Here is a 20,499-nt window from a genome sequence, read left to right on the forward strand (position 1 = left end):
CAAAAACATGTATTACACATGTTGTTTTTGCCCACAAAAACTTCTCATTTAATTTTGAGTCATTCATTTTCCATTGGAAGTCTAATATATATGAATTGGGTTGTCTCCAGTGCACTTCGTTCTGCCCCTACTTACTGTTTCTTTAGTTCAGAAACATATCTGGTGATTTTGTAAGTAATTTAATATTAATAAAAGTTTTTTAACAAGTGTAGTTGCCCTTTCAGCCTCTACAGAGTTTCATAGAATACATAGGGCTGGTGTCCAGGCACAATTGTATTTAGAGTATGCTGAGTCCAATTTAACTTTAGTCCAGCTGATTTAGATGCATCTTCTGTAAGCATAACTTGGATCCAACACAATGTCTGTCTTTGGCAATTGATCTTTTGGTTACCAGCCAGATATTTAGCACAGCCTTCCCTGAGCAGATTCAACTGTTATGTCTATATGCTGTCTATTAACATTCATAATAACAGTGGCATCCTGCAAGATTTCACTACTGATTTGTGTTGCTTCAGATACATGCCACTGTCTGTAGTTGAGTTATTTATATTGAAGTGCTTTAGAACTTGCTTAAACTGCTAAAAGCGAGTGAACAATTTCTTTTCAATACGCAACAGCACGCTGACCTCTTTTTCACCCACCTCCCTTTCCTTACAAGGTGACAGATTCCCCAGCAGATGTAGCAGAAAGAGCTGACAGGATTATCACGATGCTTCCATCTAATCCTAATGTAATGGAAGTTTACACAGGCACCAATGGAGTTCTCAAGTAAGGAATTTCTTCTGGCTTTTGGTTTAGCTTTATAAAAGTGAGTGTTTGTGCTACTGTAAATTCTGCATTAATGCCTTAGCATTAAGGTCCTGCTTGCCTGTTAAATTATTATATTTCTTAATACATTCTACAATTCAGCAATCAGTACATGCAGATAATCACTCCAACTGTGCCACTGAGTGTTCTGGCAATGAGGTTATACGTGCAGAAATGCATGTGTGTTCCATGTGGTAGCACCACATAACATTTGGCTGCATTTGCAGTCTTCGGGAGCAAATCCAATAGTCTGGAAGTCGATTAGTTCAATCTCATTTGTCTTTTCTAATGAAACTCAAATTGAGAACTATTTTTTTGAAAATGTTTTTAAAAAAACAGCTTGACAAGAGAAGAACACAAAGCTGCATCTTCTTAAAACATGCAGAAACCAAATTTCTGTTATTTTTTGGAACAACAGGATCAATGATCTCATTCATAACTGACCCTTTTCACACTGTACAACTATAGCACTGTGATTCCACTTCAGCTGCCATAGTCACATCCTGTGGAATCCTGGGACTTGCAGCATAGAGGGGGGCCCTCAGAATTCTAAGCCAGAAAATTTCAGTGCCTCAGCAAACTACAGACCCCAAGATTCCATAGGATGCAGTCATGGCAGTTTAAGTGGAATGATAGTGCTACAATTGTGTAGTACGAATGGGCTCAAGTGGCAGAGTTTACAGTGGCGACTTTTATTCCCCTGGGGTAGCAACCTAAATCCATTTACTAGTCCCAATTAGAGTAGACCTTGAATCAGTGGGATTTACATGCATGTTGATTTACCAGTCATGCAATCAATTTATCATTTGATAAAATGGGTCTCCTACAGTTGGGATTAGCAACTGGATATGAACCAAGCTGTGTTGCTGTTATGGATAGGTGGTAGCACTAGCCAAGTGAACCAGTATGGTGTAGTGGTTAGAGTGTTGGTCTAGAAATCTGAGAGACAGGGTTTAAGGTTGCCATTTGTCTCAGAAAACCTGAAAAAACCTGGATAGAAGGGACTAAAAATGGCTGGGCCAGTTGAAGCAGTAAATCTCAGATTTCTCCTTCATTGCAGGCTGATGGGTAGGTTAAAATGTAGCAGTGAAGATGAAATAAGAAACTATGCAAGAAGACCGGCACAGGCAGGAGCCTCATCTCACCCTGCAGGCTCTGGTTGCTACTACACAGGCATAGCATTGCCACATTATTCTTCTATTCCCTCCCTGCTTCCCCTGACAGGACTAGAAGGCGGTAAAGGAAATAGGCAAGCAGAGATGGCGTTGTGTTGTGTGGTGATTGTGTCAGCGGCAGCTCAGTGGAACTTCACTTCCGAACAGCCTGAAGAGACACACCAGCTTCACACCAGCTGGCTGGGGCGGGGGAAGAAGGAAAAGAGCTTTTAGCTTGGTACTGGTACGGAAACATAATGGTAGAAAAAGTAAAATGATTAATATGATGAATCTGCATAATCAGAATGTAAATTAATAATATGCATAATTATAATTTACATAATATGCAAACTAGATGCCCAGATATGAGAGACTAGAATATAGCAACCCTATTCAAATATTCACTTGGCCAGGGAAGTCAGGGGGTGACCTTGGATAAATTGCACTTTCTCAACTTCAGAGGAGGACAATCATCTTTGAACAAATGTTGCCAAGAAAAGATTCACCTTAGTGAAATGATTTGAAGGCACACTTCATGACACACGGCACTACCAAAAATAATTATCTGTTTATTTTACAGAGCTACCGATCTTATAAAATTTGGATTGTTTATTTTTCCTTTCCAGAAAAGTGAAGAAAGGATCATTGCTAATAGACTCCAGTACTATTGATCCTGCAGTATCAAAAGAGCTAGCAAAAGAAGCTGAAAAAATGGGAGCTGTTTTTATGGATGCCCCTGTTTCTGGTGGTAAGTACTTTTTTAAATTGGCATAAAGGGAAAGAGAAGCAATGCTTCCAAGATGGCACTGCTTTGAAGGAGCTGCTCAAGGACTATTGAATAACAACATCTTGCTATCTCTTGCTTTTATCTGCCAAAAAAAGCAGTAGGGGAATTGCAGCTAAGAGAGTATGGGGATAGGGAGGAAAGTGGGAAGCTGAACCAGAAACAAATGAATATGTGGTTTTCCAGAGTACAGTCAGCTCTTCTTATACATGGATTCAAGCATCCACAGTTTGAAAATGTTCCAAAAAAGTATAAATTTCAAATATCAAACCTTGATTTTCCATTTTTTATAAGGGACACCATTTTGCTATGTCATTATATTTAATGGGACTTGAGCATCCACGGATTTTGTTATACACGGGATCTTGGAACCTTTTGTGGGAGTTGTTATGCACAGCCTTAATTTATGTATTTGATAGTACTGTACTTAATACACTCTGAGAAGGATTTAAAATATGCAATTTCATTGCCTTATTTCTGAAAGAGAAAAACAGGTTGATTTTGCTCCTTAACATGGAGTTCTGTTGTTATGCTACGGAGTTTTCTATTATATGTTTATGTCCTCTGGCTCTGTCACATCTCTACCGATTAGAAATCCCTATGCAGGGTTATTCTGAAATAATGACTGACCACATTATACCAAAAGCTCCAATTTCAAGCATGCTTAATATTTCAGATAATCCCAGTTGAGTGCTGGACTTATAGCAAAGGAATCATGTGGTGGCAGTGAAGTTGTTAACAAGGGTAGTACTTGTTACTGAATAGTACTTGTGTGTTTCAGACTGAGACTGAATGTAGACTTTGTGACTTCAGCATCAAACTATTCCTGTCCTCTGCCCCTGCTTTTTGTTACTTTGTTTTTGTTGTGTATTTTAATCATCCTGATGTGTTCTGGAGAATTTGGAAAGTTTGTTACTGTTTTATGTCATCCTTGGTTGGTCTTAAATTACTGGATGGCAAATATCTCCTAATGGAGCAGTATGGCTTTATTTTCTTCATATGTGTCTTAGACAATACCATATATATTTAGCTTTTTAATAGAGAGATTCCAAAAGTGCAGGAGTATTTTATACTACCAAATAAAGGGACTTTACTAGCGGAAAAAGAAATGTTTTGATGCCTTCCGTCTAATGGGACTATGCAATGTGAAAAGCTCAGCTTCATATTTTTCTTTCGTTTTGGTTAGTTCTGATAAAGCCATCACCCATCTGTGGCTTAAAAAGGGGCAATAATGAATTTTTTTGCCATAAAATATTGGAGAAAATATGTCTAGGTGGGTGGATATGGATTAAGATCACAGTAGGAATAAGAAGTGTATAAAGCAATATAGGCTACTGGCCATGGGAGACGAAAGACCCGTTATGATAATGGCAGAGAAGCAAAGTAGCCTTACACCAAAAAGTTACCTCATCAGTTTCCATTTGTACTTGCCTGCTGCTAGTATTTGTACTGTATATACTCATGTATAAATCTAGAAATTTTAGTTTAAAAATTGACCTAAAAACTTGAGCCAATTTATCCACAACACAAGTCAATGTAAATACTGTACTTTAACTCTTATATATATATAAAAAAAAGAACCATCCCCTTGTGCCTGGTGAAAGGCAAGAGTGTAATCTGTCCTGGAAGCACTGACTCTCTATCTGTTCTCTCATCCATCCTGCCTTTAGTACAAGCACAAACAGTTAGGCCTGCTGAAATTTAGGCTCTAAAACCTGTTATCAATTTATACATGAGGTCAGTTTATAGTCAAGTATATATGGTACTTGCATTTGAGTTTCTTTCAACATAGCATGACATAAATATGTATGAATACTAAGAGATATCCTTTCAACATTTTAAGATATTAATGATTATAAAGAATTTTCCATGAGTTTGTATGGATCATTTTTCCAGTATCATCAAACCATCTACTTTTGAATAAGCAGCAGATCTCTCCATGTTGCCTGGATAGGTTTCCTTCCAGTTGCATCTGTCCTGTATGAAGAGAAACAGAAATATGTTAACGCCATTTATTGATGGTTTAGGGACAAGTGTAAACTGAGAATGAAGAAAGTGGCCTTGGTAAGCATAAGAGCTGCTTTATACACACCATGTTACCAATGTGGGATTTGCAGCAGTTGCTAGTGCCAGGGCTAAAGTATCTCTTGTGGAATGCAGTGCAAGAGTCTGTGTGTATCCGTGTGTATTTTTTCTTCCTTAATGGAGAAAATAACATGTTGAATAGAGCCATTTTTACTAACTTGTATAAATGATTCCTAGAAGATTGAAACAGTAGGCAGTGGAGCTTGTTAAAAGACTTTTTGCTTTACAAGCTTTAAAGAATTTAAAATATGGTTTGGCTACTTTTTTAAAAAACAACAACCCAAAACCCTCTTATAGACATGGTTTTAGAGCCAGCATCAAGTCTGTACTGTGCTTGTCTTTTTAAAATACAAACATGCGCTCTTGCTCTTGCTATTTACTGAATCAGAACCCTACTGTTTCCACTAGTGCTGTGTCTAATTTATAGTGTGACCACAAAAACTAGAATTATTTATATGTTGGCACAAAACGGCACCACTGTAGCTAAGCGTCTGTTGGCATTTCCATTATAAATCGTCCCTTGGAGAAGTTTATAACTTGGCATTTTTACTTTGCTTCAGGCTCTCAACATGCTGTTTCTGTCCAAGCACAATTGTGCATGCCTTTTACTAACAAAATGTAATTTAAATAAGCTTGGGTCACTTATTTATGCTTGAGAGCTGGTATCACAGACTAGGGTTTGAGGCATAGTATTTAATTTTAGTTGCTTATATTTGGTCAGAACTGTGGTGAAATAAAATAATAGGGGCTTGTAAGTGACTTTACAAACTTCCCCCCCTCTAAGTTACTAAAATGACACAGGTCTATGAGTAATCATCTTTTATGCAAGTTCTTTGTGGAAAATTGCTACATATTCCAGTTTTTTTCATAAGGAAATCTTAACCTTAACTGCATGTTGATTATGTAGTTTGTCTCTTTAAAAATACTCTGTTAAATTAGTCTATAGGAAACCATGTTTGTCAGATTTACTGAATTCTAATAAGCATCTACATTTAGTGTAGTGGCTTGAATGTCAGAATGTGACTCTGGAGACCATGGTTTGAATCCTCACTCAGCCATAGAAACCCAAGTGGCAAGTGACAGGGGCTGTACATACAGCTCCTAAGGGGCGGTGAGATTTCCTAACCTCATGCCGTGGCCCCAATCCAGCCTTTCAAGCAGCTTCTTTTTGCACCCTCGAAAAGGCGCCATAGTTGGTTGCCGCGGCTGTACGGCGCTCCTTCGGCACTGCGTTGTATGGACACAGCGCTGGAGGATCGCCATGATGCCGCATGTGCATCATGAGGATGCTACGCCCCAACTCCGCCCCCATGCTGGCCTTAATGGCCGGTGTGTGCAGGGCCACACTCTCTCAGCCTCTGAGGAAGACAAAGGCAAATCCCCTCTGAACAAATACGTATTGTCAAGAAAATCCCATGATAGGTTTAGGGTCACCATCAGTTGGAAATGACTTGAAGGTACACATCAACAACTTTTGGTACTACACTTGGTTCTCTTGTGTTCATGCCTCCTACTGTATTTCTCTGTTCTTTGTGTATTTGTTTGTTTGTTTATTTATTGCAATTGCATCCCACCTTTCTCCCAAAAATGGGATCCAAGGCAGTTTACAATAATTTTAAAAATATCCAACTGAAACATTAATTTACATAAATTAAAAAGGAATTAAACATCAACATTATTTAAAACAAACAGCTAAAACACTAAAGAAAACCTCGCACATTTAAGTGTTTTTAGCAATTAAGTGTGTGAGCTTTTGTTTCTGCTGATGCCTCTTTATTGGGTCTGAGGGAATGGTAATGTATAGCTGAGACAGGTCTTGAGATGGGATGTGGGTGAGGTTCTTTTTAGATGTTGCCTTAGTAATCTGAAGCATTGTTTTGAGTAGTGCCACTCAGATGGATTAGTTTCCCATGATGCCCCTGAAACAGGGACATTCCAGGAGATGGTGGGAAATTTTAAAAGCTATAAGATCCAGTCCCTGATGTTGCTCAGCTCTCCAACCCCCCCCCCCAATAAATAAAATTATAATAAGCAAGTTGAATTTTTTAGAATTTTAAATTTTAATTTTTTAAAAAATATATATAAATATTTTATATGTTTGATTTGTTTTTAACTTTTCTTTAAATGATTTTATAGTGTTTTAATGTAGGATTTTAACTTATTTTTAAAACTTTAAAAAACTTTTTTGTAAACATTTTAAATTTGTTGTTTCTGGAAGATGGCTTGGGTCCCAACCTAAGAGAAAAGTGGCATATAAATGAAGAAAATTAATTAAAGTTAGGGCAAGGTGGTGGCTCTGGGAAGTGCCTGAGGATGCCAGTGTGCTAATCCCATTCCTGCTTTGAGACTGATAGCTGCCAGGAAATTATTGAGATTTATACTGACATGGAAAAGTGGAAGCGTCACAATGTTGCTGGATAGATACATTGAATCTGAGAGAGGAAGAAGAAAATATATGTACAGTGGGCCCTTGCTATCTTCTGTGGTTTGGTTCCAGAACCCTCCATGGACACCAAAATCTGTGGATTCTTGAGTCCCATTATAAACAATGACATAGTAACATGGTATCCCTTATATAAAATGGCAAAACCAAGCTTTGGCTTTTTTTTTTTTAATTTAAAAAAAATATTTTTAAGCCATGGATAGTTGAATCTTTGTCTGCAGAATCTGTGGCTACGGATACAGATATATGTTTTAGGTAGGGAATGATTTCTTGGTAAATTTTATGCATTACTTCAAGAAATTAGTCTCCAGCTGTTGACATAATTTAAGTAGGGCTAACCTGTTTCCTGATAGGTGTATGTGTGCGCGCGCACGCATGTGCACCTTAAAAGTGACCCCATGAATTTACACATTCTGTTTTTCCCTTCTGCTGCTGATAATAATAATAATAATAATAATAATAATAATAAAATGTATTTATATCCCGCCCCTCTACAAGATGCAATCGGGGTGGCTTAAAAAGATTAAAAAGCATATATTCCAACACTCTCAATCCCCCCTCTTAAAATACAATTAAACGATGTAAGAATTAAAACATACATAAGAATAAAATACATTAAAAAAATTATACAACAAACTATAAACCGTGACTAAAGTGCGGTCGGAGTTCTTAGAGTTCTTCTGATGGCCGGAGAAACTATTTGGGAAAGGCCTGTCTTTATAGCTTTTTAGTTTTTTTAGTTTAGGGTGGTAATATGATGGATCTCATCTGGCAGGCCATTCAAAAGTCTGGGCACAACAGCTGAGAAAGTCCTTTGGGAGGTTGTGGACAGCCTTGTTTTAAAAGGCTGTAACAAATTCCTCCCTGAAGATCTAAGTGTGCAGGGAGGATTATATGGAAGGAAATGGTCCCAAAGATAGGTTGGACCCAAGCCATTTAGGCCTTTAAAGGTGATAACCAACACCTTGTACTGGGCCCGGAAACTAATGGGCAGCCAGTGAAGTGATCTTAGGATCGATGTTATATGGACCAGTCTGGCTGCCATGTTTTGAACTAATTGAAGTTTCCAGACCAAGCACGAAGGTAGCCCCATGTAGAGTGCATTACAGAAATCAAGGCACGAGGTTACCAGTGCATGTACTACGGTCTCAAGGTCCCTGACTTCCAGGAAAGGGCGCAGCTGGCGTATGAGCCGAAGCTGATAACAGGCATTCTTGACTGTCACATTCACCTGATTTGTCATGTGAAGTGACAGATCTAGGAGCACTCCCAGACTGCAAACACGGTCCTTTGAGGAGAGTGTGACTCCTTCTAGGACTGGAGGTTGTATCCCTATACCTGGGTTCGGAGCCGATACCATAAGTACCTCTGTTTTGTCTGGATTCAGCTTCAATTTGTTTCCCCTCATCCAGTCCATTACTGCCTTAAGACAGTCATTGAGAGGAGAGGCGCCATCTGAAGTCAAACCTGATGACCAAGACATGCTGCTGTTTGGGCTAAAGCTCAAAGGTGCTGTTTCCAAAGCTACCTTAGTTCAGGAAGCAAATGGCATTCCTGATGTTTTTATGCTGTTAACAACTTGAACATATTCCAGGCCAGATGATAAACTGAAAGCAAATATTCCCTAAATTCTATTTGAACCCTGAATCTCCAAAGTAATATCCCCTTAAATATGGAGTGTTGTGAGGAGAGGAAGGTTTATGAGTCGCAAGGTACTTGTTCAGTAGGAGCAGGCTGAAATATACCTTGAAATACAACATTATTTTATTGCTTTGTGGTTTGTCTGGAATTCTAGCTCTATTCCATGGCCAAGTACTGACACAGATTACCCAAATATTGTGGATTTTGTCCTCGGTCCTAGTGCTGTTAGTTTACTCAGCTGGTCTTGCATTAGGTTATGGTTTTCGTTGTCCCTAACCTGCATCATTAGGTTATGATTTTCATTGTCCCTAACTAGTTCCTGAAGTCACTCAGCTCTCCACCCCCCAAAAAACTTTAAATATTTTATGTTTTATCTGTTTTTAACTTTTGTTTAAATGATTTCATAGTGTTTTAATATGGAATATTATGTAATTATGTAGATGAATGTAGTCATTAGAAGTGTTGGTGAATATCACAGAATCTTGACATTTTCTGCTATTTTTGAGGGCATTGAAAAAGGGCTAATCTGAACATGCAAGGTGAGGGAAAGTGGTAGCTATTAAAATGTTAAAGCAGTTAAACCTAGTTAAAAATTCCATCATATCTTCATCAATAAGAGGACAGGAGAAGTTGGCAGTAGTATCAGTGAGGCTAAACAGAGGACTGGAAACCATGCAGTAGCTGTTCAACCATTTGCCTCGTAGTAACTGCCAGAAGAGGCAGTCTGTAGGCTTTTACTATGGAATAAGTAAAGTCTTAACCATGCGATTTCAAGCAGTTTACCAGAGCAGGGATGGGGAATCTTTGACCCTCCAGATGTTTGGACTGCAACTGCCACAATTCTTTTCCATTAGCCGTGTGGGGTGAGGCTGATAGAACTGTAGGTTTCTCAGCACTGTACTTGAGAAACAGCTTTTACTATAGAGAGCAGTGGCAGAGCACACAATCAGGGTACAAGGGATTGCATCTCATTTTCTCTCTTGAAAGTTTTTGAATTAATACAACTTAGCTCCAGCCACATTGTGTTTCTTACAGACACTTATAAAATGCTGTCTCTCTGAATACACACACACGAATGTATAGTATTCTGTATAAATATAGTTTGCCTTCTTAAACTGGTTTATATTTTGTAAAAATAAAATAATGTTTTCTTAACATGAGCTGGTGTCATATTAATGGGATATTCCTAGGCCACAAAGTTGCACTACACACACAGTGCAGCTAATGTCTACACACACAGTTCAACCAATGCCTAACAATGCCTAAGTTGCACTACACACACAGGGCAAATTATTCGCCATACCTCAACAGACATATTCTGTTGATAATGGTGAAAGCAAACTTGCATGCTATGATTGTGCAGTGTACATGTTGCATCGCTATTCTGCATTTCTCAACAGTACTCTTTGACACATGTTATGCAATGTTGCTCTTTTGCATGGGGTTGTGTAGTAGTGCTGGCATAGTGTATTTCCACATGTGGCTATTTTAACCTACATTGAGGAGATGTTGGAATGCAGCCAGTGTGCGATACTGTTACGCATCACCTCACATATTTAACCCTTCCAAAGACTTTTTAGAACAGGGTTTTTAAAATTAATAACTATGACTCAGAAATATTATTCATCTGAAGCTATAATAATCTTATTATTTATCCCACCCATCTCTTGTATTTCAGTAGTAAACTAATTTCCCACTATCTCATCTGATATAATGTAAAATGCATGTATAATTGCCACCGTAAACTCTCAAAACAGAACTGGAGCTAATGTAGCTCTTCAGAAAATGAAGGGGGGGGGGGAAAGCTTGCTTCACATTGAGGTTAAGGTCATTTGATTGTCTGCCAAATAGCTGGTTTAGCAACTGCAGGAAAATTGCAATTAAGTCAACATTCATATTTCCACAGGAAGACCTGCTGTATAAATCAAAATTCTTTTAAAAGCAATAAAATCACCCTATAAAACTCTAACATCAGCTCTCAACTTGGAACATTTTCCAGATTATTAGAATAATTATTTTGCTTCAGGTTTTTTAAAAGGTGATAGTTGGCTAGTATGGTAAAGTGCAACATTGATCAGAAGAAAAATAGCAACAACCCCCCCCCCCCCCAAAAGAACTTAAAGGCATTCTACAATGACAGTTAACAGGCAACAGTGGCATTTTAAACCATCAGTATATCTGCAACAGCATTTGTCCACACATGCAGCAGGGTTGCTGACTGGTCACACCTGTGAACCATTTTCTTAAAAATCCTATCAGGTTTAAAAGATAGTTTCCTTAAGTAATGTTGAAGGGTGGTGCCAAGTCACAAACAACTTGAAGGAACACAACAACAGCTTCCCAGAGCTTGGAAATCTTATCCCTTTTGTGCTACAGCTTTCAGGATTCAGCAGTCACTAAGGCTGTTTGCAATGCTAATTGGGGGATTCTGATAGTCCAAAAGGTAACATTTTCATGCTCTTCACGTGACTTTTCTGTATTAACTAGGGAATTTACAGCTTTTCTTCCACAAAACCAAGTGGTAAGGGTGTAATTTTTTCATTGATGACTCATAGCGTAGTTATTTGCTTTAAAATCTACAGGAAGGCATGTGGCAATTCTGGGCTTATATTGAATGCTTCAATTTACAAGGATTTCCCTTAGTACCTCGATCATCATAGGCTTGTTTGGTGAGGTCAGGAGTGAGTGCCTTCTCAGTGGCTGCTCCCACACCTGGAACGCCCTTCCGCAAGAGGCTAGGCTGGCTCCCTTGCTGCTTTCCTTTCACTGGCAGGCAAAAACCTTTTTATTTAAACAGTCTTTTAATATTTAACTGCACTAGAGAGGCTTTTTTTAAAAATTGGTTATGTGTTTTATTTTATTTTTTAAATTTTGTATGTTTTAAAATATGTTTTATTTATTTGAAATGGTGACAATTTTAAGTATTTTTTTTTAAATTGTTATGGGTAGATTTTAATTGATTTCCTTCATTGAGCCATTTTGGGTCCCACTCCAGGAGAAAGGAAGCATGTTAAATAAATCAGTACCTCTCTACACAGTTACCACAGCACATGGTAAACTGTTACGAATCCAAAAGGCAAGAGAAGCTTGGCAGGTAGACCAGACCAAAATAGATTTTCTTTAAAACTGTAGTACTAACTCTGTTTAAATACATAGGCTCCATTCAGAAAGCTTGGAAGTAACGAGTTACAAGCATGGAGTTACTTGTAATTAATTCTTTTTTCTAGTAATGAAGAAATAAATGTAACTAACAGATAAATGTGACGGTCAGGAGCGCTTGCTATCAGCTTCGGCTGATGCAACACCTGCGTTCCTTCTTGGAACTGGGGGACCTGGAAACAGTGGTACATGCACTGGTAACCTCACAACTCAACTTCTGCAATGCGCTTTACATGGGGCTACCCTTGTGCCTAGTCTGGAAACTTCAATTAGTTCAAAATATGGCAGCCAGATTAGTCACTGGAAAAACTAGAAGTGACCACATAACACCTATTTTAAAATCTCTCTACTTCTGCCCATTAGTTTCCGGTCACAGTACAAGGTGATGGCAATGACCTTTAAAGCCCTTCATGGCTTGGGTCCAACCTATTTGAGGGAGTGCCTTCTTCCATATAATCCACCCCATGCACTTAGGTTCTCTGGGAAAAATTTACTGCAGTCAACAAAGACTACTGGTAGGTTGGCTGCGGTTACCCAGAAGGCCTTTTCATCTGCTGCTCTCAGATTATGGAATGGCCTGTTGGAGGAGATCTGTCCTATCGCCAGTCTTGACAGCTTCAAAAAGGCTGTCAAGACAGAGCTCTTCCGACAGACCTTCCCTGAGTAAAATGGACTATCATATTGAATACCCCTAGAAGCCTGTCTTCCTGTCTCTGTTTATTTTAAAGATTATTTTAATGTTTTAAATGTTATTTATTATGGTTATGTAGGAATTATTATGTTGTATTTAAGGGAGGGAGGGGATAATGGGATTATTTTTGTATTATATGAAATTATTGATATTGTAAACTGCCTCAATCCTGATGGAGAGGCGGGATAAATAATAATAATAATAATAATAATAATAATAATTATTATTATTATTATTATTACCAAGTTGTATTATGACTGTGATTTAGCAAGAGATAACTATTCCTTGTACATTGTAATTACACTTGTCCCTCCATATTCGCAAGGGTTAGGGGCACAAGTCCCTCGTGAATATGGAAAAACTGCAAATAACAAAAACACCATGTTTTTACCTGAGAGGACACCTCTCTAGGAATCTCTAGGTCCTCCAGTGCAACTCTGTGTTCAACGTCTGACAGACACTGACCACAGAACTGCACTGGAGGAGCTACAAATGCCTAGTAGAGTATTCTCTCTAGGAATCTCTGGGTCTTTCAGTGCAACTTTTAGTTAAACTTGACCATAGAGTTGCACTGGAGGACCTAGATATTCCTAGAGAGAATATATTAATCAAATCCGTGAATAATCAAATCCGAAAATATCAAAGTCGCAAATATGGAGGGATGAGTGTATTTTAGTTACTGTACTTTTACAATTGTGGAGGAGTGACCTTACTAAATGATGCAGGAAGAATATCACATGATTCAAGAGTTGGCATGAGTTGCTGTGTAAGGGTACCTTTTAAAGTAACTGTTATAACTTTTGGTTACTGTTGAAATTGAAGGTAAATTGTTACTTTTAAACAATTGTGGCTATGACAGTCACTAAACCGCTTTGGGGGAGGCTCCTTTTGAGATAATGATTTTAAAAGTAATTTTCCAAGTTCTGGCTCTGAAGCTTCTGTTACACTGTAGAGGGAAGCATGTTGCTGTTGTTGTTTGTCTTCAATCATTGCCATGTGGTATTCTGGGCAAGTTTCTCCAGAATGGGTTTGCCATTACCTTCCACTGAGGCTGAGAGTGTGTGACTTGCCCAAGGTTACCCAGTGGTTTTCCACACCCAAATCAAGATTCAAACCCTGCCCTTCAGAGTTCTAGTCCAATGCTTTGGCAAAATCACCCTCTCTCAGCCTCAGAGGAAGGCAATGGCAAACCCTTTCTGAAGAAACTTGCCAAGAAACCCCCATGATTGTTTCACCTTAAGGTTGACCCGAAGTCGGAGACAACATGAAGGCACACAACTTCAACAGGGCTGAAGTGGGCAAAGCATAACCCACATTGTGCATGATGCCAGCCAAGGGCTTCTCTGTATCCTCCTCAGTACTTCAAAGAGGGTTTTTTGCAAAAGCAAAATTGACATTGTGGTTTGCTACCCAAACTTGGACAGCAAACCACTAAATGCACTGTAGTTGGTGGGGAAAGGAATATCCAATATCACATTCAGTCATAAATATCATGGTAAATATCCTATTAAAGTCAAATTAAGTATACTTATATAATTGTATATAAAGATAAATTGAAGATAATAAACTGAATTGAGGAAGATTTTATTTATTAATAATAGCTGAGGGCTTTTTATTTCTTAATAACATTAATCTTTCCAAATACTAATTAACCAACTATTACTGGAATGAGGGATCTATTTTTTCTTAATAATAATGGTGGGGAATTTTATTAGCTAATGATGAAATTGAAATCTAAGAAAAGCATATATATGGAACAATTAGATGGTGTTAAGCAATTTTATGTATCATTTCACTTTAAAAGGCTGCCAGGTCCTGTCTGTTTCTCTTGGGCCATGACTCTTCAGTCTATAGCCTCTGAGAACTTGTCTGATTGGAAAAGAGGCCCCGATAATGCAGAAATTGTTCGCTTGTGAACTAGGGATATAGAAGCTGGAGCATGTTATGGTTTGTGATTGGATCAGGATATATCTTAATTCTGAAAAAGCAATGTGTGTTTGTGTGTGTTACAACTGATACAATAATCTGAGGCAGTCTTCCACAACAGGCTACCTGCCAGATGTATTCAGTGACAACTCCCATAATCCCCAGTTAATGTAGCTAACTGACATGCTGACAGGGATGTTCTAGTTCTACACATCTGGAAGGCATCAGTTTCCTCATCTAAGAAAATCATTCCACAGAGTATCAATCTACGGAATGTTAGTTGAAGGATTTCTCTTTTTAAAAGACCTAAAAACTACAGTTTCAGATTTTTACTTTGATCAGTCATTTAAACAATTGCTTTAAAAATATACCATTTTAGTAATAATTGGAATACCTTCATTTTATTTTACAGCCAAGGACAAAGAAAATAAGTATGGGCCAACTCCATATTTTTTAGACTTGTCATACCTTAGGCCCGTCATGGTGAACCTATGGCACGTGTGCCAGAAATGGCACGCAAAGCCATTTTTCAGGTTACATGGAGAGTGGGGAAGAGGAGGACCAGGCGCATGTCTGTTCCTCCTCTTCCCAGGCATCTCAGTTTTAGCTGTCTCCAGAGAGGCAGCTGAAGGGCTGGGAGGGTGCATGGGGAGGAAGAGGAACAGGAACACTTTACCACACTGATCAGCTCAACTACTTGTCCAGAATAGCAGCCATCGGAGCACTAAATCCAGGGTGTATGATTGGACCCCAGGAGTTGGAACTGTGGGGCCGACCTGGACAGGGGTTCTGTCATGTCATTGTTGAAAACTGCCTTCGAGTTGACTTCAACTTATGGCAACCCTGTGAATGAGACATTTCCAAAACTCCCTACTCTGTACTGCTCTGCTCAGGTCTTGCAAGTTCAGGCCCATTGCTTCCCTGACTGAGTCTAACCATCTGGCATGAAGTCTTCTTCTCTTTCTACTGCTTTCCACCTTTCCTAGTATTATTTCTCCCTCCATCATAACTTCTACCACCCTGGCCGTGGAGGAAGAGAAGAACTGACAGTATCTGCTGGATTTGATGCCCTTCCCCACTGCCTTTCCCTTCCCTTCTCCTTTTGTGTCATGTCTTTTTAGATTGTAAACCGGGGGGGAGGGGGGGGCTATCAAATCAGTAATCTGTAAACCACTAGTGAGAACCTTTGTGGCTGAAGAGTGGGGTATAAATATTCTAAATGAATAAATAAATATTGCCTTTTCTAGTGAGTCATGCCTTTGAGTGATGTGGCAAAGTATGATAGCCTCAATTTAGTGATCTTGGCTTCCAAGAAGAGTTCAAGCTTGATCTCTTCTAGGACCCATTTGTTTGTCTTTTTGGTTGTTCGCAGTACCCTTAGCATTCTTCTCCAGCACCAAGTCTCAAATGAGTTAAGTTTCTTTGTGTCCACCTTCTTCACTGTCCAGCTCTTACATCCATCCATGGTGATGGGGAATACAATGACTTGGACAATCCTAACTTTATAGTGTTCAGTGTTGTATCTTTGCACTTTAGGATCTTGTAGAGTTCTTTCATAGCTGTCCTTCCCATTGCTGTTTTTCTGATTTCTTGACTACAGTCACACATATTTTGATCTACTCTAGATGGGACTGGGAATAACAATAGGATTCCTGCCTGTGGTATTAAAGACGTGACTGTGATCCATGGGTATACACCAGGGAGTTTAAGCATCATACCTGACTCCCTGGTTCCTCCCATCAGTTTACTGTTACAACAACTCCCTGAGGTAAGCTGAGTTGAAAGATAGTAACTTGTCCAAGGCCACCCAGTGAGCTTTATGGCTGTGAGGGTCTTTGAACCCAAGTCTTCGCAGACAAAAGTCCCAACACTCTGTCTACTTCACTACACCTCACTGGCTGAGGTTTTTATAGGTATATGCTACTAGTACTTCAGACTGGAAATGGTAAAGCTACGCTCTTCAGCATTAACACTGGCCCAAGAGAGATTTTAAACCATTTTGAACAAAATTTATTTAACCTATTAAAAAGTTGACCTTAAACTGCATTTAATTAGTTTACACTATTACCTCCCGATTCTGCCAAGGATGAAAATTCACTCAGAGTCAAAGGAGCTATGTCAGGTGAGTTGACTGTTGCCCATATGGAACTTTAAGATAATGATGAGTTTAAATTTCCTCTTAGAGCTAAGTGAGAATAAAACTGAAGGCAATAAATACTGTTGGCCAAAGCCATTAAACCAAAAAGCTGGGAATTCTCCAGTTCTTGACTTAAATTGTTTGTTTATCAGCTGGCGCCTAGTCTGGAGTCAAGAGCTGGAGATTTCTATCTGTGACAGAACTTTGAAACTCTTGCAGGACACTTTCATTTTAACTTAAGGTAACTTGAGTTTATAGCTTTGGCTTTAAAGATTACTAATGATTTACTCATTTCCTTACCATTTAACCAGAGTGGACTTTTTTCCCAGGAAGGGATCTGTGTTTATTTAGGGTCTTTGTCTGCGGAGGGATTAAAAGGCAGCCCACCAGCATAGTGAACTTGATGGTAATAAAGGGTCACCAACACACACCATAAAAACATTCTTACTATGGAATTAATTATACAGTGTAATTTTACAAAGCAGCTCGGCAACCCTTCTTTTAGGCTTCAGCAACATTTTTAGTTTTCTTCAAAAGTGTGGTGGTGGGGGGACAATTTTTATTTAATGTTAAGAAGCCTGATGCATACATAAACTGTCCCAGACATTCAGTTTACAAAGACTTGGAACAACTGGGAAATCCCAGTTCTAGTTTCTTCGACATGTGTAGATGCAAAATCCTTCATTCGTTAGATTGTGTTGTACAAAGAGGATAAAAGTATTTTTTGACAAATGCAATCTTAGATATCTAGTGCAGCTAGAAAGAGAGAGTGAAAATTTTATCCTTCTGTTCATGCTTAATGTTTTTTCTCCAAACTTCTCAGCCTCTTCAAAGTAATCCATTCGTTTTCCACGCCACCAGGTGGCATTGCAACCAAGCCTGGTTTAAAATAGGAGATGGATGTACTTCGAAATATTTTGACAGAAGAGATGAGGACTTGAAAATTAATTTCTGTCATTTTAAAAAATTCCTTAATCCTTGCTTTTGAGAGCATCTAGTTGAGACATCAGGTCTTCATATAGCATACAAAGATGTGCTCTCACACAAACACACACATCCTCCAAATGTAACTGCAGGTTACTGGAGTGAAAATGGAAAAAAACAACCATGACTTCTCTTAGGGCTTTGATATGCAATTATTCTTTTTGTTTATATAAACATTCTATATTGGTTTGCTGTTATGTACCGTCAAGTTATTTCTGACTTATGGCGACCCCAAGGCAAACCTGTCATGGGGTTTTCTTGGCCAGTTTAAATCGAGGAGTTTTGTCATTAGCCTTCCTCTTTGTCTTTGCCCAAGATCATTTAGTGGGTTTACATGGCTGAGTTGGGATTTGAACAACACTGATCCCCCAGAGTCCTAGTCCAGCATTCAAACTATTGCACCACACTGTTTTTACCTGGTTTTATGTCTAGTTTTGCTATGAGAGGGGGCTTCTGGAATTGACTCCTTGTTTTATTTTCTTTGAAACATTTAAAAAATTATTTTCAAGACAACTTGTTCTGAAAAGCTTATTGCCTAATCCAGTGAGCTCTTTAAGCATGCTACAGGAGAATGTGTTGGGTCAAACACCCTTCTCATGTTCCCCACTTTGCACAGGATCCTATAGTATATGAATAGAAAAAGTGGATACAGAGATGAGATTTGCACATACACCAGTGGTTGCATGTGATTAAACAGCACATTACACAGTAAGAGTTACCAAGTAGTGGAAATGGCATGTGCATTACAATTAAGTTAAACAGAGGCTGGATGTCCATCTGTCGGGGGTGCTTTGAGTTACTGCATGGCAGGGGGTTGGACTTGATAGTCCTTGTGATCTCTTCCAGCTCTATGATTCTATGGTTCTAATGATTCCACTGTGGCCTGTATTGAAATGCTCCATACAGATTTGTATGTGACATTTTGCTGGATTTACTATATGTAATTGTTATCCAGGAGAGCTAGCGCGGCGTAGTGGTTTGAGCATTGGCCTATAGAGACCATGGTTTGAATCCTTGGTCAGCCATGGAATCCCACAGGGTGGCTTTTGACAAGCCATACTCTCTCAGCCTCAAAGGAAGGCAAAGGCAAAATACCCCTGAACAAATCTTGCCAAGAAAACCCTGTGATAGGTTAGTCTTACGGTCCCTATAACACACAAAAACAATAATTGTTTTCCAAGGGTACTACTTGCATGCAGCTATATGCAACTGTTTTGGAGCAGACTTTGCAAGAGTATAAGGGAAACTTTACTATCACTCTGGTGGATGTAGGATACTTTCCAGCTTCCACCCAAAGTTTGGAAACCTTTCCCCAGCTATTATGGCCAGTGGACAGGGAAGGAGCTAGGATCTGATAGCTGTAATTCAAAAAAGTAACTTCTCCAAGTACTAGCATGAACCAAATACTAGAGTGGATCCAGAGTTTCAATTGATCATACAATAGTTTTCTAGCTTATTCTGTGACTTAAACATAATTAATTTTTTCTATTTCGGATTTCTTTTTTTCATTGGGTTATCCTTCAACAAGAGTTAAATAAATCTCAGTTCTTTTTTTTAAAGTTCCCATACTATGTCTAAGGTACTTAGATTTTTTTAAAAAAAAGAATGCTGTGTAATAATTTGAACAGGCTTTATATTTTGCTAAATTAAATTACGAAAGGGCAACAAGAAAGAAAATTTGTTCCTTGGGAGCAATATTTTACTCTGTCTGTGTTTTATTCTTGCTTAATTCACGAAGGTGATAATTTATCAACAGCTTTATGAAGTGCCATTCATCTTACACCATTACTCTTTCTCTTCAAGTATTTAATGTGTATAATCTGTTGAGAAATGTATATGCTTTCAAAGTAAGTGTCTTTGACCTCCCACCTTGTCCCAAGACCCAAGCATATATCTTCTGGTCTACTTGTACAAAGAGTAACTTGGATATTTTATATCTCAAACCCTAAAGCACCACATATTGTAAAATAACAAAAAAGATGCCATGTTATAATTTACATAGGTGGTATGTTTTTAAAATGCTTTTTGCTTAAAACAGACACACTCACTGGTTAAGAGCAGCAGTATAAGGTAATTGTGACTTTTGACCCTCAGTGTTACACTTTTAAACTTGATACTGCAGTCTGTTTCCAAGCTTTGTTGTGTGTGATACTGCTACTTATTTAACATCAAAAAGCCGTGTTAGTTGGCCTTTATAGATTGTGCCTGTGCTCTGGAATGGCCTCCCGCTGTCCCTCAACCTTTGCTTGTTTTTAACGTGTCAGTTTTTCTCACCAGGGCCCTTAATAAGCAAGACTTTAGCAAACACACTAGGCTTTATCAAATCTGATTCAGCAGAGACTGGGCTTGTGTAACTGCCCAATTCATTAACACACATAACAGCTTGGGCCCTCTCTTGGAGCTCTTAATGATGTTGTGGAGTAATGACATGCACATGCAGATTTTTACATTGCATGTAATCTTTGTGTTTTCCCACTTTTTTTTCTTTTAAGCAGACATCGCTTTAGGTCTGGAGTAAATGAGTGTGTTTCTGCTAAGATTCCCAAAGTAAACTGGCCTCATTAAAAATAATGGTTGCTGCAGGAAAAGGAAAAAAAAAATCCCAAGTTAAAAAGTGCAAGCATATAGAGCCACTTAAATCATTGTAACTATAGTATAGATTCTCTACAAGTTCTGTTTGGAGTGGCA

At 38.6% G+C, this 20,499-nt stretch overlaps 1 protein-coding gene across 1 annotated transcript in view; it reads left to right on the forward strand.

Annotated features, from left to right (window-relative positions):
• LOC149309774 (3-hydroxyisobutyrate dehydrogenase, mitochondrial-like) overlaps nt 1–20,499 on the forward strand; it is an 86,543-nt gene that overhangs the window by 16,009 nt on the left and 50,035 nt on the right. Inside the window, exons 3-4 of the mRNA XM_089533039.1 lie at nt 659–768; nt 2,588–2,709. Coding sequence (XP_089389165.1) covers nt 659–768; nt 2,588–2,709 — 232 coding nt within the window. The remainder of the gene's footprint in view (nt 1–658; nt 769–2,587; nt 2,710–20,499) is intronic.

This window comes from Sceloporus occidentalis, unplaced genomic scaffold (assembly GCF_023333645.1).
Source record: "Sceloporus occidentalis isolate IW3139 unplaced genomic scaffold, rSceOcc1.0.p SCAF_7, whole genome shotgun sequence".
In the NCBI taxonomy this organism is placed as follows: Eukaryota; Metazoa; Chordata; class Lepidosauria; order Squamata; family Phrynosomatidae; genus Sceloporus; species Sceloporus occidentalis.